At 42.3% G+C, this 27992-nt stretch overlaps 2 protein-coding genes and 1 long non-coding RNA gene across 4 annotated transcripts; 1 reads left to right on the top strand and 2 right to left on the bottom strand.

Moving 5' to 3' along the window:
* Positions 1–7: 7 nt before the first annotated feature.
* Positions 8–3536, top strand: LOC136433325 (transmembrane protein 179B-like). The gene is made up of 5 exons (XM_066425410.1): positions 8–181; positions 803–996; positions 1489–1617; positions 1977–2052; positions 2319–3536. Exons 1-5 carry the CDS (start codon positions 77–79, stop codon positions 2490–2492), a joined length of 678 nt encoding a protein of 225 aa, XP_066281507.1. The 5' UTR covers positions 8–76; the 3' UTR covers positions 2493–3536.
* LOC136433318 (zinc finger FYVE domain-containing protein 26-like) lies at positions 3447–27992 on the bottom strand. Of its 2 annotated transcripts, XM_066425396.1 has the most exons (48): positions 27610–27992; positions 26785–26863; positions 26278–26367; positions 25398–26090; positions 25040–25207; positions 23031–23140; positions 22417–22595; positions 22000–22117; positions 20887–21728; positions 20466–20606; positions 19986–20132; positions 19731–19817; positions 19452–19544; positions 19008–19090; positions 18267–18857; positions 17686–17895; positions 17219–17390; positions 16920–17040; positions 16696–16799; positions 16166–16285; positions 15683–16004; positions 15250–15332; positions 14989–15089; positions 14346–14438; positions 13970–14132; positions 12871–13757; positions 12507–12731; positions 12275–12349; positions 11829–12005; positions 11554–11649; positions 11168–11324; positions 10516–10644; positions 9906–10150; positions 9615–9754; positions 9279–9331; positions 8826–8986; positions 8490–8629; positions 8077–8253; positions 7706–7871; positions 7455–7580; positions 7090–7245; positions 6664–6861; positions 6256–6518; positions 5851–6016; positions 5327–5386; positions 4968–5150; positions 4677–4727; positions 3447–4547 (listed from the first exon to the last, which is right to left on the bottom strand). In XM_066425396.1, the coding sequence occupies exons 1-48, from the start codon at positions 27831–27833 to the stop codon at positions 4329–4331; spliced, it is 9384 nt and encodes a 3127-aa protein (XP_066281493.1). In that variant the 5' UTR covers positions 27834–27992; the 3' UTR covers positions 3447–4328. The 2 variants fall into 2 exon arrangements, with proteins under 2 accessions (XP_066281493.1, XP_066281494.1); XM_066425397.1 differs by lacking the exon at positions 19731–19817.
* On the bottom strand, positions 23767–24731 carry LOC136433326 (uncharacterized). Its single transcript, XR_010755620.1, has 2 exons — positions 24373–24731; positions 23767–23959 (listed from the first exon to the last, which is right to left on the bottom strand). It is a non-coding gene; the product is annotated as an uncharacterized lncRNA (long non-coding RNA).

Raw genomic sequence — 27992 nt, 5'->3', positions numbered from 1 at the left:
AACGCCACGCCCCCCCAAGGCAACATTCCCATGATGCACCACCACCACAAGTTTACCTCGTTTTTGAGAAGACAAAATGGCAGGAGTTGGTGTGAATGTGATGTTGTTGGTCCAAACATTACTTTACGCCGCCTGTGGTATTGCCAGTTTAGCCACGTCTATTCCTGCCGGTATTGAAGAGGTATGAGATTTGGTTTTTCGTTAATGTAGTGAGAATAACGGTGGAAATACTGAAGGGCACTGTTGAGTAATAATTCAGCAGCGCAAGTGTAAACACGTTGCGTTGGGCAGGAAGTTAGAAAAGTGCTTGCTGCTGACGTTGCTGACATTCCTTCAAGTTCATTCGCGACACGACAACAGCGAATGGTGTCTTAAAGTTATGTCAAGCATGCAATAGATGCCATTTGAAGATACCGAACTTCGTTTATCAAGAAGGAACTTGATCTGGTAGACGGGTCAGTCAGTCATGTCAGTGGACTGTTCCAAAAGTTGGTGAGGGGCATGGGCAAGTTACTACGGTGACGGTAATACTGATAGGCAATCGGGGATGATACAGGTGCTTTTAAGTTGCATTTAGGTAAATCACCAAGGACAAAACGTCAACCAAGAAAAGGACTGGACTGAAGAAAAACCTTGGTAGCTAGGAGTGAAGCACTATTTACTTAGTTGTGCTGCCTGTGAGTAAGGTAACTTGCTTGCTGAATAGCACATTTGACAGTTTAGAGACATAATGAGGATAACCACTGAGCATACTGGAACAGTTCTGACCTGATATGTATAACACAACGTCTTTTATTTGCAGGCCAACTTTGGTTCCAATTGTATCTTGTATGGAAGCCTGAAATGGAAAAATGAAACAGCAAAAACATTTGAAGTGGCCAGCTTTGGTTCTCCCAGTTCCTGCCATTTTTGTATCTACCTGAGTGTGTTTACCCTGTTTTATGGACTACTAGCTGCTGGTTACCATGGATACGCCCTCTACAAACAGATTGACCCGTAGGTACCATTTATTTAGTGTGGGACGTCAAACTGTACAACAGTTTGCAGATTTGTTATGTTGATGCATGCTTGATGTGACAACAAAAGCTCATATTAAACTTGGCATGCCTCCTAGTGATTATCTTTATAACATTATTTGATTATCTTATATTACCCTAAGTTTTGTCTATGCTTAGTACCTCTATAGTATTAGTCAATAAGTTCTTTTCTCTGATGATCTACTGGTAATTCTCAATTCTTTATTAGAATACCAAACTTAGTTATCTTAATGAGGGTTAAGTTAACACAGATTGCACAGGGATGGGGTTAACAAAATTCTTATTAGAAAATTGGTGATGAATGAGAATTGTTTGAACCAGTATATTTGTCAATGGTCAGGTATCAGGTCTCTTCCAGACTGGCAGAATACTTGACAGCAAATCTGACTCAGAAGTTGTTTAACCCTCAAGATAGAAGGACAAGAGTTGGTGAATGACTTTCTGTTTCCAGGACAGAGATGTGGGTGATGCCAGCCATCCTGTGTAATGCGGGACTGATGGCCCTAGTCTTCATTGCTTCCTGTGTCATGTCAGTTGGGTTCACCATGTGGTGCAACTCTCTCAGCAGCTTGGGGTTCAAGTATGTATAGTATCTAACGCTACCTTAACCACCTTGAAGGGAAATGTCTGATCTTCTTTTAAATTATTATGAGAACTCTAGGTGTGTTAGATTTCTCTATATCAAATACAAATAGTCTCTCATATTACATTTTACAACTGATACTAGTAAATGAGCATATTGTAGTTGAACATACTGTGAGCATACATCAATTGTATAACTTTCTTGGTGTGTTTGATGCTAAATCTTAAAGATCTGGGGTCTGGTGTCAATACTACATGTCCTTAAATACAATCTTCAAATGATGTATGCCTTATATTGCATTTGGAAGCTTGGCTCCGATAATTAACAAACATCAGAATAACATGGATTTTTTACAGATGTGTGGATGCACCAACTCTGGACTGGGGATCGTACAATGGTTCAACATTTTACACACACCTGGCAGCTGCACAGGTAAGAATAAGCAAAGCCAGTTGTTGCCCATTATATTTGGCACTTACGAGGCTTTCCTTCACTTTTGCAATGCTTTAATGTTCGAGGATTGACACATTGAGGATCAAGTTTTTCCATAAGCTACACAAAAATTTATATTATACCATTTTTTCTCCAAACATTGCTATTGCAGAGAAAGTAAATTAGAATAAAGTTAGACTTGTGGCAGAATTTGACCAGATGATGGATGTAGTACGAGATTGAAGACCTGTGTTGTTTGGTTTCAGGGTGCCTTCTGGGTGACTTTCCTGATGTGGGGTGGTAATCTGGGGATGTCACTGTGGAGATGGAGGTTAAACAGAAGAGCTCGGTCTCAAACCCAGATGCCTTCCACTGTCTCAGACAAGGCCCCTATCACCGACCATCCTGAATATGACCCCAGTGCCAGCAGGGTCATCTAAATCTGGTGATGATGACAGCAGAAAAAAATTATGTCTGTTTCAATCTGGATTGGTCAAAGCTCTTATTTGCAATTGATATCAAATTATGTTACATTTCAAAGTATACTATATAAATATAATTATATACACATTTTTGCTTGTCTTTGGCTTGCTGCTTGAAATCAGGGTCCACTGATCTCTAGGTTGATGTATTTTCAAAAATGTATAATACATTTTTGTATATATAGTCATCAACCTAGAGATAAAATGTATAATACTTTTTGTCTGAATAGTCACCAACCTAGAGATCAGTGGACTAACCTCGATTTCAAGCAGCGAGCCAAAGACAAGGAAGAATTTACTGTAGATATCAGAACCGGTAATGGAAGAGAGTAAAGATTGATGATTTTGATATAGCAGTTAGAAACCATTTACATTGTTGTATTGCCTGTCATTTTGATACCTCTATCAATACTATAATTACTATGCCATGAACTACTGTTTGACTGTATAGCCCCTATGAAATAGATTGATTTTCATAATGTAAATAGCAAATTCCAATGATTTGTTTATTGTCACATTTCAATATCACCTATATATCTATATTTTCTGTAGGTAGGTCTGTCATATCAGTACATTAGAGTTATATAGCCTTGGAGTATAGCTTGGCATTCTTGATATGAAACCAATGTTGTAGACAGGTGAAAAACATTTCCCTCATGGCATGCATACTTTGGTGGAAGGAACCAACTGTCCATGGAGGATTTCCGTATCAATTTACTTAGGTAAAGAGACAATCATTCTATGTAAATGATATGCTTATGTTGATGTTACACTTTAAATGTTGGTAATATGACCACTGTGTATAGTTGCTCCATTTTTGTGACTTAGATCATTAGTTGAAAGCTTCCCTGTTTCATTTTAGCCACACTACACCATATATATTTTGAAAAAATAGAAACATGACAATTGAAATAATTTGTATAATTTTTCTTTATTATCACTTCATAGTGAGGTTTTTCCATTGAAAAGACTATTAAATAGTATGTCAAGGATTTCACTCACTATCCAGCCTATTGTCTGTTGTTCCCCGTTTTGTAAGGGTTAGATGTACTTGCACTTCAGATGCCAAGGTTTACGTGATAGGAACTTATTTGCATCATACATGTACGTTCATATACATTCAAGGAAAAAATACATTGCATGGCTTTGCCCTAATTTGCAGCAAAAAGACATACATCATAAAGGTTATGATTTGCTATAAACAAACTTGCAGAACAGAAGGCAATAAAACTGCCTTTACCCAAATTCCTTGCAACCCAGTTGCCATTGCATCCTTTCACTAGCATGTTAGCAATGAATACTGAGAAGGAAGCAACCTTCAGAGAGCAACTGATTTCATGATCTGTCATGAATTGTTACAGAACTGTTAAATCCTCAGTTCCATTCATCATAGGAAAAACACACACTTTGTATTGTACTGCCAGCTATGCATACATTTGAAATTTATACAATTTGTAAGGTGAATTGACGTTTGCCAACCACTTGCTAGCCTACCAGAGGCAATGAAATACTGTATCATTTTTTAATTCACACTATATGTTCACCTCAATGAGCGCAGAAAAAAAGGCCCAAGCCCTATTAGTTCATATGTCAATGTCATTTCCTTGTTCTTCTACACTAAATCATAGTTAAGATACATTTATATGAACATAGCTTGAAAAATGCAAATGATGAGCATGTCTTGTTCTTGTCTGTGTAACGCAAACTCTGCTGTCCAAGGCTGTAATGCCAGGGCCAGATGTTGGACGGGCCACTAAAGCGCGATTCAATCAGGCTTGTCCTGTTCCTGCCATGTTACTTTCTCCTGACGTTCCTGAGCAGCTCCTGCTGCTGACGTTCCTTCTGCCTCTTCTCCTCCCATCCCAGCAGCCACTTGTCACAAATACTCTTGACCGCAGACTGGCCGTGGCGCTCCGCTGTACCGGCAATCCGTCGGATGTCATCTACACGCTCACCACGCACAGCAATGAGGTACGCAGACTTCAGTTTTCCACACAGGATATATGCATTGATCTGTGGAGGGAGACAAAGAACTTGCAGTTCAGCTTGAATGTTCTACACATTTCAAACTTCTGAACTACCAAATGTGGTGAAGAGAAATTCAAGGTATAAATATCAACATTTCTATGGTATGAAGATTACCTTGTTGGCATCACTTCTGATTCTCTTGATCAAGCTTTCAGCTTCCTTTGACTGTGACACAAGATGGAATCAAATAAATATATATCAGGAAGGACCAAAAATATCAATCATAACATTTTACTACCAATAAAAACGTAGGTTCACTTCATGAAACAGGACAACAAATGTAGTGACATCCAGTGTGGGTTGCATGTATACAATAATGTTTGAGAAGAATAATATGGTTGTCGATATATCGGATCATAGTTTTGATGTGAAGGAATATTCAGACATCATCTTCCCTACAGTTACCTGTCCTGGGTCATCAGCCACCACCAAGAGACAAGCTCCGATGATCTCATCCCAGCTCTGCTCGTCAGACAGCCCTGACTCCTCCACACACTGCAGCAGCTGGGTGATCTCCTTATACTGCTTCTGTTTGGCCAGGGTCCTGCCAGCCTGGATATACACCAGGGTGGCATTCAGGTGAAAGTCCTGGAGAAAAAAATAAACAACCAGGTCCATCTCTTGCTGAATAACAAGTCTCAACGGTGACAAATGTAGCTGTCTTATCAGAGTCTTACAGGCCTGAATATGCAGTAATACAAAAAAGTAAAAGAAAAACCCAGGGTTTATTGTGTCAGAGTCATCAAGAAGCAAGAACATGGTACCTGGATTATTCTGAAAGCAAGCCCGAACCCATCCTGGATGTGTGTTCCACCAAGCAGGACCTGGAAAATATACTGTATATATAAGAAACCATGGGTGACACTTTTTGCACACAAGTATCTACATATGATTCATTCGTAACTTCACCTTGTAGGCATTATCAGATGTGACTCTCAATTCTCTGCACAAAGATCTGAAACTAAAAAAGATACATTTACATAGCTGCAGTCCACTGTGAACATGTAGGATCTCTCTACTGCAGATTGCTGGTAATGTATTGTTGCTGATGAATGTGAGTGTTTTGCACAAAGAAGTTGCAGATGACATCATGCATCTTTCCAAACAAATTTGCATTTGGCTTCATTGTGAATTTCAAATCTCTTCAAATTACTCCCTTAAGACTTGCGCTTTAACCAATGCAACAATACAGCAGGGAGAAGGTCACCGGTGTGAGCTTCACAGGATAAATTCTGACCCATCAACAAAACACTACAGTAACTAAAACTACAGAACACAGCTGACTCACCATGCATGCCACCTCAGACTTGACCTTGTTGTTACCGAAGAGTGAGGGGAGGTTCCCAGGACTGGCCATCTCCCCCACCAGACTCGACGCACCCTTCTGTGACAGGGTCATGCAACGGTGCAGGAACTTGGTCACATCCGTCTGAAGGGTGATGGTGTTGATGTGTCTAACAAAATGAGTTTGGACATAAAAACTGTGCTTTAAATAGGAACTGAATTCTTAGCTATGAATCTAATACAGCTGTTGGTAATAATCCACTTGTACGTTTCTTTCAATTTACAACAACTTCAAGGCAGGCTCCACAATAGATGAAGTGAAAAGTGACTTACCGGTAATACAATTGATGGTGATGATAAGTATAGCAGTAGACACACATATGACTACACTGTATGTTAACTTTCTAACCTGTTCAGTTCTGGTCTGCTCATGGTCATTTTGATACTTGGTTCCTTACTGTCTTCTCCCCAGCCAGCTGACTGTCCTGTCAGCACAGGGCTGTGGCGGCCAGCAGTCTTGCTGCCCATGTTGTCACTGTGTTGTTCCTCAAGGACAGTTGTAAGGTGCTGCTTGGCACTGGCTAAATGATGCAGCCTGTCAAACAGCTCAGTGTAGGTGCTGGCTCTGGCCGAGAAGAACCTGATGCAGGTCATGGCAGCTCGAACATAGTCCTGTTGGGAAATATTGATACGGCTTGGAAACACTTTATTGTGTGGACATACTAGTAACCAGAACAGGAGCAGCATATACTTTTCCATGTGCCAATCCTCAATTTTTGGGTTGTCCAGATCCATCAGATTCTACTGTAAAACCTACCTTCATAAAGATCTGGAACTGGTACAAGCTGTAGTTGCGGTTGTTCTTGTTGAGGTACCGGCAGGCAGCAGTCAGGTAGGAGGCCCACTTAGCCAGGGTGGGATCAAACATGACCATCTGGTCCTGCAGCTTGGGCAGCTGGGCTCGACTCAGGCAGGGAACCAACAAACCTTCGATGAACACGTCTGGAGAGCAGTGCTGTTGTTGGAAAAGTATGGCCATTACTATTAGTAATTCTCTGTTAAGTTTACCGGGAATGAACTTGAAGCAGGTGCATATATATTACATTAGTTAATGTGGGCAGCATTACAATGGGAACAGATGTTATAAATCTATGTTTAGCTACCCAATATCATGATCATATCTCCACTCAGGAGTGTCAACTGCTGGGACACACACATTTTGTAGACATTTAAAACAGCCAACCTTATCTAGAATGTATTTGACAGCCTTAGGCAGTTTGTTATGGCTGTAGTAGAAGTTGATGAGATGCAGGTGAGTCCCGTACATCTGCAGGTAGTACAGACATTCCTGGAACACCTGGTCAGACAGCTGCGAAGCTCTGTGGTTTCCAGACAGACCCTGCAAGGGGACAGTAGGCACTTCTCAAAATTTTGCTGCTACAATTTCAAACATACATCTGTCCACAAGAATGAATAAAACCTGTCAGACTAGTCCATTATGTCTATTTGATAGGTCCACAGATAAAAGCCACACTCTTTGTAAGGAGACAATAACATTAGGACTTTTACTTTTTCAATGAATTTCCACCAACACTTGAAGTTACTGACCAGGTAAGGGTTCTTGACAAGGTCCCTGCTTGGAGCCAGTGTGGCAGTTGAGGTGGATTCAAGGCACTGAAGGATCCCAGTCAGCATTTTGGAGCTATGGCTAATCATATTCACATCTGAGGGGGGCTGCAGAAACAATGATTGAAATGAACAAACAAGGAATTCAATAGAAAAACGTGTGACTGTAAAATGTTACCATGACTATACCATAAAAAAGTGAAATGATTCAGACAGTCACTCATCATATCTACCTTCAAACACCTGCTGAACTTCTCCCTGGCAGCAGGGTAGTTTCCTGTTCTGAGGTAGGCCATACCCCAGGCTGCCCACACACCAGCAGAGTCCAGCCCACATTTAGTGGAGAAGTCCATGGCCAAGTCCAGACGCTCATCTTCTATCAGCCTGTCCCTCAACCGCCTAGGAATATCAAGATATAAAGTTCACTCATCTACCCTGTTCAAATGTCTGCCCTTATTTTGGCATTCTGGTCTCAGGAGACCATTTTGGAACGTCAATGTACAGTACAAAACAGAACTTACAGTGTCTATTCCAAGTGTTACTTAATTTTTACTTTAGAATCCTAATGTTACAGATCTTAAGCAGTCTCTCTACTGGTCCTCACCTGGCCTTGTCCTTAGACTGCAGCTCCTGTATGGAAGGCAGGCCATGGAAGTGGGCCTTAGCCAGCATCTTCAGAACGTCCACATGGCTCAGGTACGTGTCACACATCTCAATCCCTGAACTCTCACCTGCCTTCATAAACTTCATCTTGGCATTGAACAGCAGGTAGCGCAGCATGCTGTAATTAGTAATGTCAATGCACATTCTTAGGCACTCTCAGAGCAACAAATCTAAATTTGGTAAAATGGTTCTAGTTGTAGAAAGCTTAACTAGTTCAAGTACAACATAACAAGCTGTCAGAAAATGTCATCATAACATGTAACTCTTAACTGCACTACTATGGTGTGTGTCCATCTATGAATTACCAGTACCTGTATACTACTAGCAATAAGGATATGTAATCTAAGTTCCAACCTAATAATGAGACTGGAGTCCACATCTGGATAGTTGAGGTTCAGAGACAGGGAGTGGCTGAGCTGCACCATCTGCTGTCCTGCAGCCTGGTCATCACTGTGGAGGTTCAGCAGGGACACACACAGGGAAGTGTTGGGGGCCTGTAGGGGACACAAAAAAGAACACAAAAGGATCTTATCAAATGTGTAAAACAGCTGCAGGAATAACTGTATGCAAAGATCATTTTCTCAACATGAAATTACAAATAGACCAGTGCATTGTTGTAAGCTGTATGGTGTATTTAGTGTACTTTCACGACCAGATGATGATGAGATGATGATATACGGTAATCTGTACCTGTTCATAGTAGAACTCCTCCCTAACAGCAGTGTTCCTGTCCTCCTCTAACTCCAGCCTCCAGCTCCACTGCTGCTCCAGCTGCTCCTGGTGGATGTCTGGCTCCAGGGCCTCACTGGTGGCACTGCCTGCACCACTGGCCACAGGGCTGGTGCTGATACCTGGTGGGGGTTACAGGTAGTGGTAAACAAGTTGTACTTAACAGGATGAAATCTGACCATTCCATGTACTGATGTAGTATAACCTTTGGAAACCATTACTGAAAATGTCTGTTTCAAGATACAAAATAATCTTTATATGTGAAATACACTAATTACATACATACTTTTAGAAGCTGTTCCATTGTTGCTGAGCAACTGATTTGGTACATATCCTTCTTATGTATACTGGACACTGGACATAATGCCAGGACCATGTGTATGGTTATAAATGAGACAATGAAGACTGTAGTACCTGCTAGCCTGGCCTTCAGTCTGTCCTCCAGCTGTGGACTGGAGGGGCGAGATCTGTACAGAGGTAGATGTTAAGTTGTTATACATGTAATTTCACTAAACAACAAATCTTTCATGTACAATGATTAAATTGAGTTTAAAATTTGCTTCATTCAGGTACCCAACCTTTCCAAGGTGCTGAAATGCCTTCAAATGCACATATTTGTTGATAATGCACTGCGATCACTGAATCAAGCATTTTTCAGTTTTGTTTAACCTTTAGCACACTGAAATAGAAGTTTGGCACCCCATTCTCTATTGGTTCCAGAGTTAGGCAGTAGGGAGAAGGTTAACCCACCTTCCCCTGTAGAACTGTTCATAGCACTCAGCACAGATCCTGACAGGGATGTCCCCGTACCCCGCCACCAACACCTTGTGACTGGAGCAGCTGTAGCACACCACCCTCCCACATCTCCGACAGTGGTGCCGACGGTTAAACTGGAAACAGGCAACACAAGAGAGACGTACGTCACTTCAAAGTCAAAAAGGAGTGTGCATGTCAACAGTGTTGAGGAATTATTAGTTTATAGTGTGTTTATGTGTTTAGTCACAAAGAAACATTTCTGATACAGAAAGTGTCTCCACCTACCATCCCAAACTGCTCAAACTTGCAGACCATGCAGTGTGTGACGTCCTCATCAGGCACCCACTGAGCCCTATTAGGAGGCACTTCAGGCAGGATGTAGCCTGATGCTGCGATGACTCCGACAGGGGATTTAACCTTCCTGCTGGGAACGGGACTCCTCTGTCCAACACTGCTGCTGTGGAGGCCAGCCGAGCTCCTCCCACTGGTGCTGTGGGGAGCGCTGGTGCTGTACAGGCTGCTGCTGTCACCTACAGAGCCAAGCAAAGAAATGAATGTTGGAATGCAGACCAACAACTTCAATAATGATTGCCAGAATATCAGCATATTGTATTTTTAGAATATGTGTTAATACAATATATTGAAGCATAGTAAACACTTTATAGAATATTCACTAAAATCAGAAGATAATACCAGCATTATCAAATAATGATATTTCACACATGCAATTTTAGAAATGGAGGCTAGACATCAGAAAGTTATATGACAAGCATAACATTTACCACAGACATGTAGATTGGAAAAAGGTGCAAGAGAAGTTTAGGAAATTGATAATAGAAGCAAGTTCCCTTACTCAACTTTCATAGAAAAATGTGACTATGGAAAAATAGAATACCTTTCTCTGGAGGCCCTGCCTGTTTTCTGAGGAGAGAGGGGGAAGCTGAGGGTGTGACAGAGGGGGTGACTGTCTTCTCCATGGAGGTGGGGGTGGGGGACAGGGTGACAGGCGTTTCACTTCTGGAGTCTGTATAAATGAGGACAGGGAGAAGTGCTCAAAAATGGTATGAGAAGAAAGATATGGTCTCATTCGAGGATTTGTGAAATGGCTAATAACTAACAAGAATAAAGGGACAGTCAGAATACTGCTGTCCTGTGAATCCAACAAAATTGTTCCAAATTTTTCAAGTATGCAACTCATTTATTTATTGGTTTGACTGTTTATGACATTTTTCATGGATTTTTATGATCATACAGGAAAACATTTTAGTCTATCCACTAAACTAGATTTAAGGGCATGTTGCCAATGCTAATTTACAGTGTGATAGTTGCATTACTTGCATCAGTGCAAACATTTCTCAACCTCCTGAACATAAATCATACAAAAATACTGTATTTGTGTAACCCTGTGTCAAAAACAGTTGATATTCTAATAACACAAAAACATAAATTAGCTAATCTGGCATAGACAGTAAATTGATGGCAACATGACACATATCCAGATCATAACCATTAAATGAGAGTGCCCAAAGTGATACAAAGACCAGTACCTGAAGCATTCCTGTACTGTACCACAGGGAAGTCCAGTGCCTTGCCTGCATACTTGGCTAGTATGAAATCCAGCTGGTCAAAATGCAGCTCTGTTATGTCCTTACTCATCCTCAACTCCTCATGGAACACTTGTACCACCTGGGAGGCCCAGGCAACCTGTAGATTACAGAATGGGGTGAAAATTAAATCCCACTAATAATGTCGTAATCCTGAAATCTAACATACTCACTTTTTCATCTGAAGTGTTAACAATTCTAGAGATGATAGGGAATGGAAGTCTTAAACCTAAAAATCCTGCAGAACTACAAAATTTCTTACACTAATCAAAGGATGGCTAGATGTCTAGAATGTGGAGGAAAGTTGTCCTGAACTGGTTGTGTCATACCTTCATGTTCATGAGCAGCTGCTCCAGGATGAGGTCAGGTCGGGTCACCAGATGTTCATACTCCCCACGGGCTCCTGATGGAAGGCAAAGGAGGGCCTTGGGAGGACAAGAAACAGTCATTAGATATATGATGTGAGGAATGTGATCAGCAACAAATAGATTTCCTGATGATCAAACAGGATAAGAGAAGAGCCACTAGTCTAAGAGAGATATTAAAACAGTTGTAGCTGGATAAAGGTATCAAAAGGACTCCTTCCAATGGGAAGCTACTGTACCTTGGCACCCATTTTCCTGAGACAGAGCTGCTGTAGTTTGTCCAGCTGCAGCTCATTCTGCAGGTGGTCCAGCAGGTACTGCAGCAGGAACAGCTGACTCTCGACCAGCTGCAGCTTGGGAAGGATGTTCTCACACACTGACAGGCAGGTGGACTCAGATCCTATGTTCTGTAGCACCTGAATGTGAATGACAAAATGGCTTGTTCTCAATGGATATGCAAACCCTTGAGGTCAAGAAAACTACCCAATGCACAGAAAAACCATCTAGCTGTAGGAAAACGTTGTTTTTTTTTCAAATCAACTAAATAACTGCTACAGTAAGACAAACATGAGTTCCTTCTTAGTGACATCATACTTTTCCACTACCTGAGATACAACGTACTGCATAACTATCTACTTGCCAGCATTACCACATGACTATAAAACTGTCATTGAAAATACAATACCTGGTATGCTTTGGTAGTGTCTGCCTTGTGTCTGCCATGTTCAAGAAGTGAGACAACATACTGCTCCTCTACCATCTAAATCAAAAATTGAAAATACAAAATTTAGTTACAAACATAAAGAAAAATTTCCACAATCCTATCTGCAAATAAAAATTCAGTAAGAATCCAAGTCAAACTCCTTAGCTGCAAAGTCATACTAATTTAGTGTGTAAGAAATTGCATGTTTCTTTACCTGCTTTAGTCTTGGTGGGACATTATGCAGCTCTGCCCACTCCCTGGTTGTAGTGAAGTCCTTTGCCCTCAGCAGGATCCCGAGGATCTTGTTAGGGTTTGCCACGGACTCCTCTGCCACAGTCTGCCACCTGGTAAATGCACTGACATCTGCATCCAAACTGCTGGATCCTGTTTCTTCCTCAAGATACACAGCCGGGGTAGCTTGCAGGGCACAGTTCACTATCTGTAAAGCAAAATGTTTTTACAAAAGATTGTGGTGTCAATTACATCTTTAACATCATCAAGATTAAAAAAGCTGAAACCACATTACAAATAATTCAAAACAAATTCTTCAGAAGGTGTAATTATGAAGTGAATCTTACTCTCTGGTAAACTTTCATCTCCTGCAATGCCTTCTCCACTGCCTTCTCCAGCGCAGGAGACTTCAGACTGTTGCCTGCACACATCTCTAGTAGCTCCACACAGACGTCCACTGGCCACTGACCCAAACAGGCCAGGACCAGGTGAGCAGATAAATCTGGATCCCTTACTCTAAGGAGGTATCTCCAGCTTTGAGGTTGTTCCATATCTGTCTGTGTACCAGCACTGCACAGCACAAAGTCACACAGCAGAGCTGTACTTTCCACATCAAGGGCAGAGCTGTGGTTCTCCACAATGTCTACTGCCTCCTGCAACCTTCCCTGTTGTAACAGCTGCAGCAGGAGTCCTTTCACATTGCCAGCTAATCTCTTATCTGTGTGACTGGAAAGAAGACTAGGAATGATGGCAGTAGAACCTGGCGTCAATCTTTCTTCAAACTCAAAGGTGTCTGTAAGCTGGTTGGAAAGAGGAAGCACCATTGCATGGACGAAGTTGTTCAACACTGGAAACTCGTCTTCCATGTGTAACTTGGAAGACTGTACTGTCTGGCTGATGTCTCTCCCACTCTCATCATGGACCTCAGACTCTGACTGATGCTGCTCAGGCTCATCTGTGTTTTCCCCTGGGGAGGATGTCTCACTCTGTCTACAGATAAGCTGAGCTAAAGTAGCCACCAGGTGAGACCTATTCCTCAAGTATTGCTGAGTTGCACTAGATATTCTGAACTTTGAGGACTGTTGATCTGTTCTGGAGGCAGATTCCTGTGCTGACAAAAGTTGGGATTGGTGCATCTCAGCCTGCCTTGGAGTGGATCGTTCAAACATGAAGACATACTGGAATGTTGCATCAAATGGAACCAGAGAATAAGTGGTCCTTGCCTGGGATTGTCCTGAAATTCAAATATACAATACATTGAAAGAGTGGCAAGTAGTGATTTCTGAAAAGTATTCACAAATTTTAAAGTCAACCAACAACACTAAACTCACTCCCTGGTAGAATACAGCTATCAACTGGATTTATATTGGGGCCAGAGTCTGATACATGATGATACTATAATGATGACTGCTGAAAGGTTAATGTCATGTACAGAATATTCCTAACCAGACTGTTCCTGCTGGACCTCCAGTTTCCACAGCACATCTGCCAGGTGGGGAGGGCAGTGGTCAGCCAGCACTGACATCAACACCAGGAGGGGGTCATCAGGTGATGGGTCCTTTCCAATGAAGTCTCCTTTGTACCAGTCCAGCAACTGTGGCACCTTCACCTAAAGGTAGACAGGCATGATTGGTAGAAAACTCTGTATTTGACAAATAAAAAATACGAATACATTGCTGCTAGCCTGCTACAATAATGGAACACAACGTCTTCAAAGTAAGAAAAAAAAAGGTGTCATAAGACTTAGACCAGGGCAGGAAATTCATTTTGGGGATTAGTTGCATCCACTTTTTTGAGCCCTGCTTAGACATTATTGACATACATGCAAGATGGCTTCATCCACCACCAGCTGGGTCTCCAGGTACAGGCGTATGGCCGTCTCCAGCTGCAGCTCCACTTCATCTGGCTTCAACACCTGCAGTGGGGTGTACCAACATACTTCACAGCTGAAATTGGTGGTCATGTGAAATAAATGCATTCCTTTGATTGTCAAGTGTAACTCTATGTGTAGGCAAGCCTGACCATCCCATGTGTTCTTAACTTGGTAGCTCCCAAAAGAAAGGAGCTTCCCTAGCTAGCGTCGGCATACACATCAATCTATTCTTTGTAAGCCTAGCATACACACCTCTGTGTGTCCTGCTGTGAGGTTTGGCTTTTTAAGATACCTTTCAATAAAGCATGGCAGGTTTTCTCAAATGACATCCTCTGCTGCCTTTGATATAGGGGGACAATGAAAGTTTTCATGCCCAGCATCATGAATGCAGCTCTAGATTTAAAGTGACAAGTCTAACATGTACATCATAAATGTAGGATGCTTACTGGTGCTCTCAAAAATTATTCCTTTACTCTAGTGTAAAATGTTCAAATTGATAGCTAATGCCTAGCTCTTATGGTAATGTAAAACTATATTAAAACTTTTATATGCATCGAAGACATCTCAGATATGTATGTTTAGCTATCGTTACCTGAATAGGTGGAGAAGATGCTGCCCCTTCTGTCAGCACAAACAAAACCCTAGGGTCTGCAGGGGGGAGAAACTCATGCCAGGGGTCGTTTGGAGATAGTCCTATGGACAAATCATATAGCTCATGTGAACAGCAGTTGTGCAATAAATATTACATCTTTATCTCAATGCTTTTACATTAAATCTTTCAAGGTGCAGAGAGAAAAAAACAATTATTTATTTTTAAGGTCTTTTTCCAGTAACCAGACTGTGTCAGGCTTACCATGGAGTCTGTTCTCCAGCAGGGAGTAGTGTGAGGGGAGGGGCAAACCATGATGCAGCACCAGGTATCTCAAGTCCAGTGCACTGTAAAGAAACAGGTGTTGATATGATCTACTACTTCTTGATCCTTTACAGCATTATTGTAGAATATAATCATGACAGAGCAGACCTTAGCATGCCCTGATGACTTGAAGGTGACTGGAAGGAGCTAGTTAGAGAGAATTTTTGCTTAACTTGTTAAAAATATTTAACTTTCCAATGGAAGTTTAGTTTAAGTAAGAAGTTTCTGTTAGCCTCTGACCACTGCTGTTCAATCCTTGTCTAAGGACAGTTTGTTTTTAAAGTAAACTGAATTATTCCCCCAAGGTATGAATCCCACATTCAACTGGGAACACAGAATACAATTAACCCCCAGTATGTTATTGCACATTTACCTCACTGTGCCCATCTGGCCAATGTTGTAAGCAATGCTGCTGAGCCAGATCACACTGTCCAGTGGATGGCTACAATGAAACAAAGTGAAGGGGACAACTTTACTCCCATTCCTCATCTTGGCCGTAAGCTGTGCCAGGGCAGCATGGGCCACCATCAGGTTGAAGATGTTGGTAAAAAAGCAGAGTTTCTCTGCATCGGTACTGAGGAGAGTGAGATCCACCGCCTCCAACTGTTGCGTTGCTGTTGCCAAGTCATGGTAGTCTGAGGACTGACAGACTTGTAGGCCTCCCCTGTGGTCAAACACTCCATCCTGGGCATGAGCTGGACGAAATGGAAGGAATCCATTCTTATAGTCGTTGACTCTCAATAGGGGTCATATAAACATTGATGAAACTCATTTGAAGGCAATACCATACAAATCATAACTCTAATTGATTGCATATATGTTTGTTTGCTTGTGCACAGAAATTTAGGGAACATACCTTTTAGCAGGTTGACCATCCTTGTGAGCAAGTCTTCAGCCAACCCTAATGGAGAGGCGGTGCTCTGATCCATGTCATCGACCTCAGTGAGGTCTGCTGCATTCAGAACCCACATGTCCCCTGTAAGGGAGAAAAACATAATGACAACTATGTTCAACTCTCACAAAAAAGGCCAGTTAAGTATTAATAAATGTCCACAACCATCATAACACCTTACAATTAACCCCATTTCCACAGCACAATTGTCTATTTGTGCTTGGTTGTCAGCATTACTTCAATGCTGAGTTATAGTAGGATGGGAAAATTGTCCACTGTGGTCAGATTTATGTGTTCCACTCAGAAGAGGCTTTCTTAAGTGGTGCAAATGCATTCCTAAATAAGCTTTGATGATTATCACATGATTGTACATGTACCAAGTGTATTTCAATAGATCAGCATCATCCATTTTTAAAACACTAATGTTTGAACAAATATTCATAAACAGGCAACATTACTCAATTGTTACAAATGGAGTTGGTGTAGTTCTTTACCAGAGGTCTGTGACTGCGGCATGTTGAGCGGTACCCTCGGACAGCAACTCTGCACAATCACATGCACCAGGTCCATCTGTAACTGCTCAGCAACTGTCTGCAATCTGTAGATGGTGAACAGTCAATATATCCATTTACCATACACATAAAAGGTTCATATAAAAATGCTAGTTCAGTGAGAGGCAATGTCCAAAAGATTTCCTTGAGGATTGACTTGTACTCACTGGTCAGGCGGCACTCCTTTGTCAAACATCAGTTTGCCCAGAGTGTAGGTGGGTCCTTCAGACAGCACCAGGAAAGGGTTGCCAGGCTTCACTTGGGGAGCCCCAGACTGCTTGGCCAAATCTGAGAAAGCAATATGAACACATACTTCTTATTAAAACAACGGTGCTAGTATAAATTAACGGACCTTTATGAAAATTGCACAGTTTCAAAGGGGCTTGACACACTGTCCAGGCACATTTTATCCAGCTCAATAATGCACATGCAGACCAAGCCTACTCTGGTTTATCTAAGAGCTTACCCTGATGTTCTGTGAGCAGGGCAGTCATGGTGCTGACATGGGTGTACAGACTCCTGAGAAAGTCTGCCCATTGCACATCCTCATCCCCACGACCCTCCAGCTGCTCCATGTGCCACAAGCTGCTGCACAGCACAGGGTAGCCATCAAACACTTTGGTCAAGTGTTGCATGGCCTGGACAGAATGCAGACAGTGTCAGCGCACATTTAATAGATGGACTGCCTTACTTTTACAGGTTTACCCTGACATCAATGGAGACTCATCTCGTTTGAAGCCTGTCATAGTTGTAAGCAAATCTTGAGAACTAGAACACTGCTATATTCTCACTGTCATTAACCTAACATTAACCACCGTCTACTGTGAAACATGTACATCTACATCTACATATTGGTACCCCCATATAGCCCCATACAAAGCAGTCTAATCAAATAACAAAAGAAAACAAAGACTGAAGTCTTGCAGGTCATACCTGTTGAACTGCACCACGTTTTGTCTTGCCAGTCTTTCCCTCCCCTGTCTGTATATCTCCATCCTCAAACAGAGCCTTGAACAGTCTCTCCATGGCTTTCTCCTTCTCAAGCAGACTGTTGACCTGGTTTCTCACTTCCTCCCCATCCAAAGACTCAGAGCCTCTGACTAATGTGTCCCTTGCACTGTGTTGGAAGAACTTTGCTTTAACCTGAGGAAACAAATATTGTATATACATTTGTACATGTAGTCCAAAGTCAACCAAGTCTGTCATAAACAAAACGCCTTCTATCCTAGAAGGTTTAAAATACCCTACAAAATCACCTACAGATGATCTGCCGGGTTACATAAATCCGCCACTTTGAAAAACAGTTGATCTGAGAGATCTCTAGTGCAGCACCCTCTAGGTATGCACGGTTTAGATATATACCAGGAGTGCATTATAATGGGGGACGTCGGTTTGGAGATCTGTTTGGACGTATCTTTTCAGGGTGGAGGAATTATGTCCCCGGTGGAATTATGTCAGTAGATGTTATATTATAATAGGATTAAAGGACTAAGACTTCTTTTCCAAATTCTCACCTCAGGCCTTGTAAGAGAGGAGCTTTCCCCTGAGTCCTTCCCTACTACCTCCACAATTCGTCTGAAGACAGACTCAAAGCCAGCAATACTCTCCTCAGCCTTGGAGATCCTGTGTTGATCTTCCTTCCCAAGCTTGTACATCTGCAGTTCTGGGGTCTTGACTGCAGGTGTGACTTTCTTGTCAGCCATCTCCAGTAGAGACCTGGACACCTCCCAGGAGTTGGTGGCTGTACAGGCCAAATCAAAAATGATCATGGCAGGGACGTTTTCATTCCTGATGAGGGAACAGATCAGGGGCTTTGTAGCCATCTCCTCCTCATCAGCCCACACAACAGTAGGGAGTCTCTCTGTCTTCAACAGCTGGTCTACAATGTTGTTAAGAGACATGGAGGCTATCCCTGCTGCAGCAGCACTGGCGATGGCACCCAGCGGTGACTTGCTCACTGCAGGCTTCTCTGCTTTTCCACTTATGTTGCCTCCTTTGGATTTCCCCTCCATTGACTGAAGCTGTTTGATAGCAGCTTCGTAGTTCTCTGAAAACTTGACCTCTGCAACGTTGGCTTCATTTTTGAACTGGAACATCTTGACAACCTACGGGAAACAGGAAGGACATGAAGACTGTGTTTGGTGATATCATGGTGACTTTGGTAGTCAGCTTAACCAAATTGGAATAACGACTAAAAACAACCAAAAGCTCATTAGCCTTACGCTATTCATACTTTACATTATTCAAGCCCTTACCTGATGAGCCTGTGTGTAATTCCCTCTCTGTAAGCACATGTTCAGAAGGGTGCCCTTGGTCGCCAACATTCTGGGAATGATGCCTAAAGACAGACGAACAAAAATGCTTTAAACCTGGTGCAGTGAATGCAATCAAAGTGTGACAACATTGTCCTCAAACGTATCCAGAAACAATAATTGCAAAGATAATTCTTACTGTCAACTTAAGATTTCTCAATATCACCTGCTTTGCAATATGATATGTTGCACCTGACTGTTCTTCATTTACAGGATACTTGGGGGGTCATCAGAATATTTTTTGCTGTATATTGCCATTGCTGCCTAGTCCAAACTCAGTGTCAAGTTGCCAATACAATTAATTTCTTTGTATTCAGAAATTTACTATCTGAAGAAACAGAACACATACTTCTGGGGTTGAGTACCAATTGAAGCAATCTACCTTACCTGTTTTCCTTTTAAGGACAAGGGAACTGCTTCCTGAGCTGTACCTAGCACTGTGGTTCCTCCTTCTGCGACGCCTGCCCTTGTCACTGTCATCTACAAACCATGAATAACAACGAATTACAATTGTTTTTCAAATGGTAATCATCAAGAAAAAAACTGACATGATGTAGGTAGCCAAACATCCATCTATAAGCTACATGCAAATAAGATGTTGGGAACATACTGAAAGCTGCAAGAGGCAAAAAGGTAGCAGGAAGGGAATGTAGAGAAGCCACTTACCAGTTGCAGTACCAGTCTGTGTGCCTGTCACCTGTTCACTGCCTGGCAAGGACTTCTCACTTTCTGCCCCAGTTCCTTGAGATGTAGCTATCGGCACAGAGAGGTGGAAATTTTAACTTATGCCAGTAGAATATCTTTTGGTTTAACAAAACATGGAAGCAAGCTGCAGCTGGTTTACAGTTTATATGTTTTTGTATGGTCCTGCTTAACCCAAAAAGATGAAGTCGTCTATAGCATTAAAACTTTGGCAAGTACCTGTCTCACTTCTGCTTCTGCTAGAGGAAGTCCAGCGTTTCTTTCGTCTTTTTCCTTTTTTGTCTTGTTCCCACTTGCCATAGTAACTCCCCATCTCATCACCACTGCTAGTGTCCCCTGTGTCTCTGGTTCCTATAGCAATCAGGCCTAAAACAATAGCCAGGATTTGTCAACATCAGACCAACTTTGGAGGCACAACACAAGAGAAGATCATATACTGTAAAAAGGGAATGTTTGCAGTGGTTCTAAGTTCATGTTCATAGTTTTCACTGTGACCTCTTCACCGCGAACTTAAAACCGTGAACATAACTTTTTTTGTTCTGCCTTCTGCCCGCCTACTCCATTGTTTCAACCAACTTAAAACCAACGCAAACACTCCATTTTCTCACTACCGCAAAATTAAATGTCCACAAACATTTCTCCTTTTACAGCACTTAATCATCTGTCCCTGACAAGTTAAGAATGAAGAAGAACCCTAACCTGGCTGTTTTGGAACATATTCTGGTACCACCAGCTGGAAGCGCCACTGAGCCTCGTTGATGCACTGGTCCAGCCTGGAGATCCTCTGCTGCAGAGAGCTCTCTGTGATGGAGGAGGACACGCACTTCAGGAGGTCCTCATCTGGGCACACGGTCCAACCAAGATACAGGATAAGTTAGCCTGTGTTTACACAAGCTCTTGGCCGGAGGTTACTGACCCCCACGGTAACAGGACCGGCCGGCCGCTAGGAGCGCGATTTGTCAGGCTACAGGATAAGTGCTTTAGATATGACCAAAACTGACAACACTGTTGCTGAAAACTATACAGCATACAATTTGGTAATGATCATTTATAGCAAAACAGCTTTGAATTACAGAGCTAAGTATATTTCAATTGTGAGGGACTCCTTCTTGCAACTTACCTTCAATGTTCTGGCCCTGCCCAAGCTTGACAAACTTGGCAGACTTCAGATTAAGAAAGCACTCCTTCAGCACGGCTAGGATGTCCCGTACCAAACATTCATCCATCAGGAAGCCCAGCCTGGGTACCTCCCGTGTCCAGCCATCCCCACTTCTCCCGCTGCTGTGTCCTGACAAGCCATTCTTGTCCTCGCTCGCTGGTTCTGCAATGTCTGACAAACTGGGATGATGGTCCTTGTCCTTGCCTCTTTTCCTCTTTGTTTTAGTGATGGATTCTTCTTTAGCTGTAACTTCCTTGTTCCCAGGGACCGTGGCTTCTTTACCTATAGCTATTCCCTCGCTTGCTTGTACTATGGCATCTAACACTTTTTCCTGTACATTTGGTTTCCATGCAGTGCCATTCTCTGTCAATACTCTGTACACCTCAGTGCTAGATACCATCTCCATGCTGCTGTCTAGGGAGGGTGGACAGCTGAGCAGGTCTCGAGACTCCCTTCTTGACCCCCGGTTAGTCCTGTCCAGTTCGTATTGCCCCTCCTCCCCTCCACTGTCAGACAGAACTGACCTGTCGTCAAGCAAGTCATCGTGGGTAACAAACAGCAGGGAGAAGATGTTCTCCAGTACCTCAGCACGGAAGGTCAGGGGTTGGATCTGGGACAGGTGATCCTTCCCTACCTCCAGGTTCTTTGTTACATGTCTCCCATACATCTCCTCCATCTGTGCAGCAGGTTGGGTAGTGCTAGAGTTACTGCCTGCAGACAGACTGCTGTTGGCCCTAGCTTTCATCCCAAGGTCCTGGCCATGCAGGATGGCATCCATAAAACACCTTATGGCACAGTAACCCCTGGAAACAATTATAGCAAGTAGTTGTTACACTTACTATTGATATCAAAGTGATATACTTTCATATTATGCATGAACAGTCATAGCAATTCAGTTCAGGAGCTTGACAATGTACTTATCTTACTGTCAGTCTGAGTATTTCAAGTTTCTGAAATATTATCATCCCATCAGAAAATCAAGCCCTGGGTGACAGAAGCTTTAAAAGTTTGATATAAGTTTGAAAAGCATTCTCTGCATGATGACTGAAGTGATGAATAGATAATGGAGCATACCTGTATATGGAAATGTCCCTCTGTTGCTGTAGACTCTGTGGTCCTTCAGATAGGGAGATGTCCTCAGCACTGTCATCATCCACAGGTGCAAACCTCACAATCTTCTTGGAAGAGCTTTCTATACAACCAAACATCAACATACGAATATACACATATTGCCTACATTCATGCAAAGAGTTGATTCTCAAGTTCATGTATACTTCACCTATCGTAAACAGGTCTAGTTAAAAAGTTTTAGTTTTAAAAGTAGATGAACTTGTATGCTACGGCATATCCATTTCTTAATACTGGTAGCATTTACATACACTCACAGGTAACTTGATGGTAAATGGTAAAAGTCTTTGTTTTATTGAAGCAACGCTCAAGATGACTCATCTTAGCCTACACCAGGTAAGACCTTGTTTTGTGTCTATGTACCTTCTGTAGGCAGAGATGGCTGCTTGTGCAGCAGGTCCAGAACCTCCTCCTGGTTCAGACTGGCCAGACTGGTGGCCTGGTGCAGCATGAACAGGACAGAGTGGAACTCCAGACCCTGGAACAGCTGACTGGCTCGGTCATGGTGGGTGATGGGAGCCCCACTCTCGATCACCAGGGGCCTGTGGAAATGGTCAGAGTCATTGCAAAATTGAGTATTCTTAGTCATCAAGCTCTCCATAAAATGCAACACATTTAAAGATCTTTCATTGAACTCCTTACTGGGGACAAAATTGGAAAAAAACAACATTAAAGCATAAAAAGCTACTGATCACTAATTTTAAAGAAGATAGACAAGAGAGACGGCGGGCGCTACAGACTTTCCAATACTTACGATCCACTACTCACGGAGTCACGTGTGCTATCTGCATAACGTGACATCACCCCAGCGGTGGATGGATCACTCCTTGACAAAGACCGATGTCGTACAGTCGAAAATTTGGGTAAGTCCAATTTTTTGTGTTGGAAATTACAGTTAATACTCGTTTAAGAATGATTTCTACCAACACAGATGAACTTTCAAGCTAAGATAGACAAGAAGATAGACAAGTGCTAACCTGGTTTTGTCCAGGCACCATTGCACCAGCTGCACTTGATAGGCCAGGTTCCTACAGGCCTGGGACAGTACGGGCTGGCTCTTCATCATGTCAGCCTGCTCACTCAGGTCCTGTACGACAGAACAGGGAGAACAGTGTGACCATGCAAGGACATTATATAGGAAGGACTGAGCACACAGTCAGTCCCTATTCAAGAACCTTCGGTTCATGGTTGTAAAAATAATTAACACCTACATACGAATCACCCCCAGATTTGCATGTATTCCAAGCGGCCCACTATTGTAACACAAATTCAGAATGGCCGGACCAGGCGAAGGTGACTTTGTTTTTGAGTGATTTTCGAGACGATCGTCAAAAAACGGGGAAGCTGGAAGTCCAAAAAAAACACACAAAAATTTCGACAAAGCTACCACTTTCACTTGCATGATTTAAACAAGTTTATAGGAGAGCCGTCTTCACCAAGCACAAGATCAAGCAACACAACATAATGATAATGTCCTTGTGTTGTGTATTTATAAGTTAGTTTTCTAAACGATCTGTATTTCTGAGTCACATATTTTTAAAAATCGTACCTCCAATATCCGTTTATAATTTGCTGCAACAATGGTCTGGCGCAACCGAACTGTGGGGAGGGGGGATCTGCATTCATCGCTACCGTCAGGCAAAAACACTTGCGTCAAGCTAGAATACCGACTAGAAAATTGAAGAAGAAATTATCACACTAGAGATTTATGAATTCAAGAAATCCATGTATTTATTCAATATTTACAGGTAGTGTTACATTTTACTAAAAACAGAATTTTGGAGGTTGGTTCCAACAAATAATTTGATGCGTAAATCTTTATTTATCTTCTACGTTGTATTTTCGGTAGCGCTGTATCGTGGGACGTCGCTCTGGTGGTCATGCCCCTTCCACGGAAGTTTGCAATCTGCAAAAAAACACAAAGATCGGGAGTCGATAAGATTGGGAACCTAACAAAGATATGGATGTCAGGACATGTTCCCCACAGTGCAAGTGCTGGCATAACAAACGGCTTGGCTTTGCAAACAACCCCCGAAATACGGACATGTCCACTTTGTTGGCTCACCGTGCAAGGCCATCTACGGAATTTGTAAAAAATTGAGGAATGTTCTTGCTCAACGATCACAAAAAAATCGCTAGCGATCTGTAGTAAACTGTACAATAATGTAAACAAAAGCGTTCGAAGTTTTTTAAAAAAGCGTTTACTTATACACAAATAATGATGTAACTATGTTTTAGCAGCATAAATCTTTGAATGTTCTTACATGTTTTACAGACAAAAACTTTATGAGATTTCCACGAAAAAGCCTGTAAACTCACCAATTTTTACTCTACAGCGCCCGAACACATATCAAAATGGCCGCCAGCGTCTTCCCCAGAAGCTGCTGCTGTTTGCACACGTCACGTTTGCTTCCCAAATAAGGAAATCCGCGGAAACTACAGGCATCTCGCCCGTAGTTCGGGTAGGTTCGGGCCGTGTTCGGCCAGCCTCGGAGCGTGTGACGTCATGATCGGGCTCATTTGCAGGGTTTTGGCGGGAAGACATGAATTGAACGGGGGAGCACAAAGGAGCGCCGCCGGAGGGTGGAAACAATAGATCGCCGCGGGGTTTGGCGGGTCTGTACAATAGCGCGCAGCGGGGGACTGACTCTGTGCTCAGTCCTTCCTATATAATGTCCTTGGACCATGTTAAAATCAGTATCAACAACAGCCAGAAGAATACTGTAGCTATTATTGCTCATAACAGATAAGGTTAAGGTTATAAGGTTAAGCACATCATGCCAATGTTGGATTTATACTAGATTTAGTTGTTTTTTTTTCCAACAAAGTGGTAGATATATGATGATGAGGCTGGCAGAATGTACGTGTAGATGGAAACTAATCTTTTATAATGAAATTCAAACAGGTAGTATGTTTTGGTATATTTTCACAAATTTGAGAATAAAAAAAGAGGATTTCTGATGAGTAGGACAGTAGTGCATCTGACCTGACTGTTCCACAGCCCATCCATGAGTCTGGAGATGTTGTGGCAGCCGTAACAGTGGTTCCACCCCAGCAGCAGCACCAGGGGGCACAGGGGATGGAACTCTGCTGGTGCCAGCAGGGTAGCCAGCTCATCAAACTGGCCAGCTTTCACAAGGGACACTGCTGTACCCTATTGGCAAAGTACACAATTCAGTACACGTAGCAAATTCTACAACAAATCCTACATATTGAAAACCATGGGAACATTAACAGACGATATGTACAAAATCTTACAAAACAGTCCACCTATATTACAGTTGAATGTCATTTATAAGATGCCAACGGCTAGAGCAATGACAACACTGTTGTTAGATCCTTACCACAACATCTTCCAGGATGTGTCTCTGGCCCCGGAGACACCTGAAGAACAAGTTCTGCCATACAGCTGTCCTGTCCTCTCCCATGGTCATTGCCATGGTGATGGCTTGGTCATTAGTCTCACCTTTAGTGGACTCTTCTGACACACCCACTCTCTCAACATATCTTTGTCTACTAGTCCTAAGCCTCACTTCATTTTCAACAGCAGCTAGTTCCTCCAACAGGAAAGAGTCTTGCCTTCCCAGGAGACAGGAGTTTATTGCACTAAGTTGCAAACTTGACTGGTCTCTGCTGACAGAGATAAGCAGCTTACTAAACAGGTCCTGAAGTCTGAGGTCCACCATGTCTCTCGAAGGGTTCAGCAAAGCAAGCACATCATAAAGATGTCTACAAATGTCACGTGATCTTTCTATATGATCTTCATCTTCTTCTTTCATGTTGTTCAAAGCTTCGAGATCTTCCAATATACAGTCTATGTACAGCTTCTGTAAGGCTTGGTTGTGTTGCAGGTACATCTCTCTGTCCTCTGACACAGTGAGGTGTGCTAGAATGGCATGTCCCAGGGCAGGTGTCTCCTGGAGAACACCCTTTAGGAAGGACAGGGCCTCGGTACTCAGGCCAGTCAGGGTAGCAAGCTGGTGCTCCCGGCTGGTATCCCTCTTAGTGATGGCACAGCAGTGGAACCTGTATACTTCCTACAGGGAGGGCAGACAAAAAGTAAGTAAACCTAATTAGGCATGAGGAAGGACTTACAACAAAGTTGGGATAAGCTTCCTTTACTTATTATAAATCTGCATATTTCAACCTGGAAACTTACTAGTCCAGGAGAAATTCAAATTGAAGCAATACACACTGCCTTCTTAAGATTGCAAAGAATATCACCTGCAAGACATTGTCACTTGTTGCCTTTCCAGCCTCAAATATCAAAAGTCGAAACTCTGTATCCTGATAGAAATCTGCTGGGAGTTGTTCCTGCAAAAAAATTCATTGACAGGTTCAATCATGAGTGATCAAGGCTCTAGTACCAAGAATCAATTTGCTTAAGGAGTAGGTTAGTAAAGGAGTTTATATAAACAAGTATTAACTGATATTTTTTGTGTCCAAACTACAAAGTGATTGTATCTATTAGTAGGGTATCAAACTATTATGCCCCCTAATCAACAGTATGAAAAGCCCTGTCACCCTTCAACAAAAGATCCTATACTGCACCATAAATTTACCAAAATCTGATCAGCACATAACAACGATGGTTAAATGGTTTACAACCAGTGGCCTGTGATAAACAATGCTTGTTCAAATACAATTGACTGAGTAACAGTCATATGCAGAAATTATTGTTTAAACTCCATACTCCTTATAATCATAATATCAGTCAGCCTTTGTTCTGACCTGAGTTTGTAGCCCTTCGTTCTCTGTAATACACATCCAGGACAGGTGATGGGGTGTGGGGACAGACACACCACCAGACCTGGGAAAACAAGTTCACACAGTAAGGACAAAGGCACCAGAAGACAATAAAGAAACAAGATTTGAAATATGCATATTTTCATGTAAAATTTGTTATCTTTGGTTGTGTCCTAATTGTTTCTTGGTACCAGAACCTTCCATCACTAAGAATCACAAATGCTGTGTTGTGGTCATAATTAGTCTCTTAGTGTGTTACATGCACATCAGTTTATGCAGTAGGCAAAGCAAATTATCATATATGTAACATTAACATTATGAGTCACGGAAAATAAATGAAAGAGCTTTAACAGTTAATAGCACAGGTTACAAAGTTTTGTTGCTTTTCAATGATTGTACCAGTAAGTAAAATAACATGACTATCAAATTACATTATCTGACTTGATTCCTGCTGTACACATCAAGTGAAAATGCTGCCTATCTTTTGGATGACATGCAGTCACTCAGTTCTATAACGTTACTCGAGTATGAAAGGTAAACTTTGATGTGCAACTGCTAACCTTGTTTTATGCGACCTTTGTTACTTATGACCCAAATCAATACGACGAATGTGTTAAGTTGAATTTGATGCTTTAGTGTATAGAAAATGGCAACGTTGTCTATAATGTATATATTGAGATGTAAAAATCATTAAAACAATTTTGTTTTACGACAGGAATCGAAGTTTAGCACGCCCCGCCCCCCGCCAGTTGGACGATCCGGAAGTGGGGGGGGGGGCGTTGTGATGTTGACCTTTTATCAAAGACCTACCTTAGATCATAAGGATGTTCTGCAATGGCTTTGAGAATATCTTGGATGTTACATGGAGTTTTCTCCCTGTACTTGTGAAGCTGCTCCACACAGGCCCGGGCCAGTTCCCACTGACCCAGCGAGACGTTGTTACAGAAGCAGACGAACAGCTGACCGACCGCTACTTCTTCCTCTCTCCCGAACGGGTGGGAGGTCTTCCCGTCACCGCTCTTCCCTGTCTCCATGTTTACAACGTCACGGAGGTTTTAGGTGATCGGGGAACTACTTAAAACGTGGGTGACGCGACTATCGGCCGCCTGGTTTTCACCAAACTACTTGGAGCCTCAAACTTTTCCATGGCGGCAGCCATTTTGGGTCAATCATGTGACAACTTGGACAGATGC

The sequence above is a fragment of the Branchiostoma lanceolatum genome, chromosome 4, assembly GCF_035083965.1.
Source record: "Branchiostoma lanceolatum isolate klBraLanc5 chromosome 4, klBraLanc5.hap2, whole genome shotgun sequence".
Lineage (NCBI taxonomy): Eukaryota > Metazoa > Chordata > Leptocardii > Amphioxiformes > Branchiostomatidae > Branchiostoma > Branchiostoma lanceolatum.
Note: the sequence above shows the minus strand (reverse complement) of the source record. Positions and strands in the feature narration are given on the sequence as shown.

Coding starts and splice junctions, on each gene's coding strand:
- LOC136433325 (XM_066425410.1), top strand. CDS start 77: ATGGCAGGAGTTGGTGTGAATGTGATGTTGTTGGTCCAAACATTACTT. Junction 997..1,488: donor CTCTACAAACAGATTGACCC/GTAGGTACCATT, acceptor TTCTGTTTCCAG/GACAGAGATGTGGGTGATGC. Junction 2,053..2,318: donor CACACCTGGCAGCTGCACAG/GTAAGAATAAGC, acceptor GTTTGGTTTCAG/GGTGCCTTCTGGGTGACTTT.
- LOC136433318 (XM_066425396.1), bottom strand. CDS start 27,833: ATGGAGACAGGGAAGAGCGGTGACGGGAAGACCTCCCACCCGTTCGGG. Junction 25,208..25,397: donor ACATCCTGGAAGATGTTGTG/GTAAGGATCTAA, acceptor CTTTGCCAATAG/GGTACAGCAGTGTCCCTTGT. Junction 9,755..9,905: donor AGTTTGAGCAGTTTGGGATG/GTAGGTGGAGAC, acceptor GCCTGTTTCCAG/TTTAACCGTCGGCACCACTG.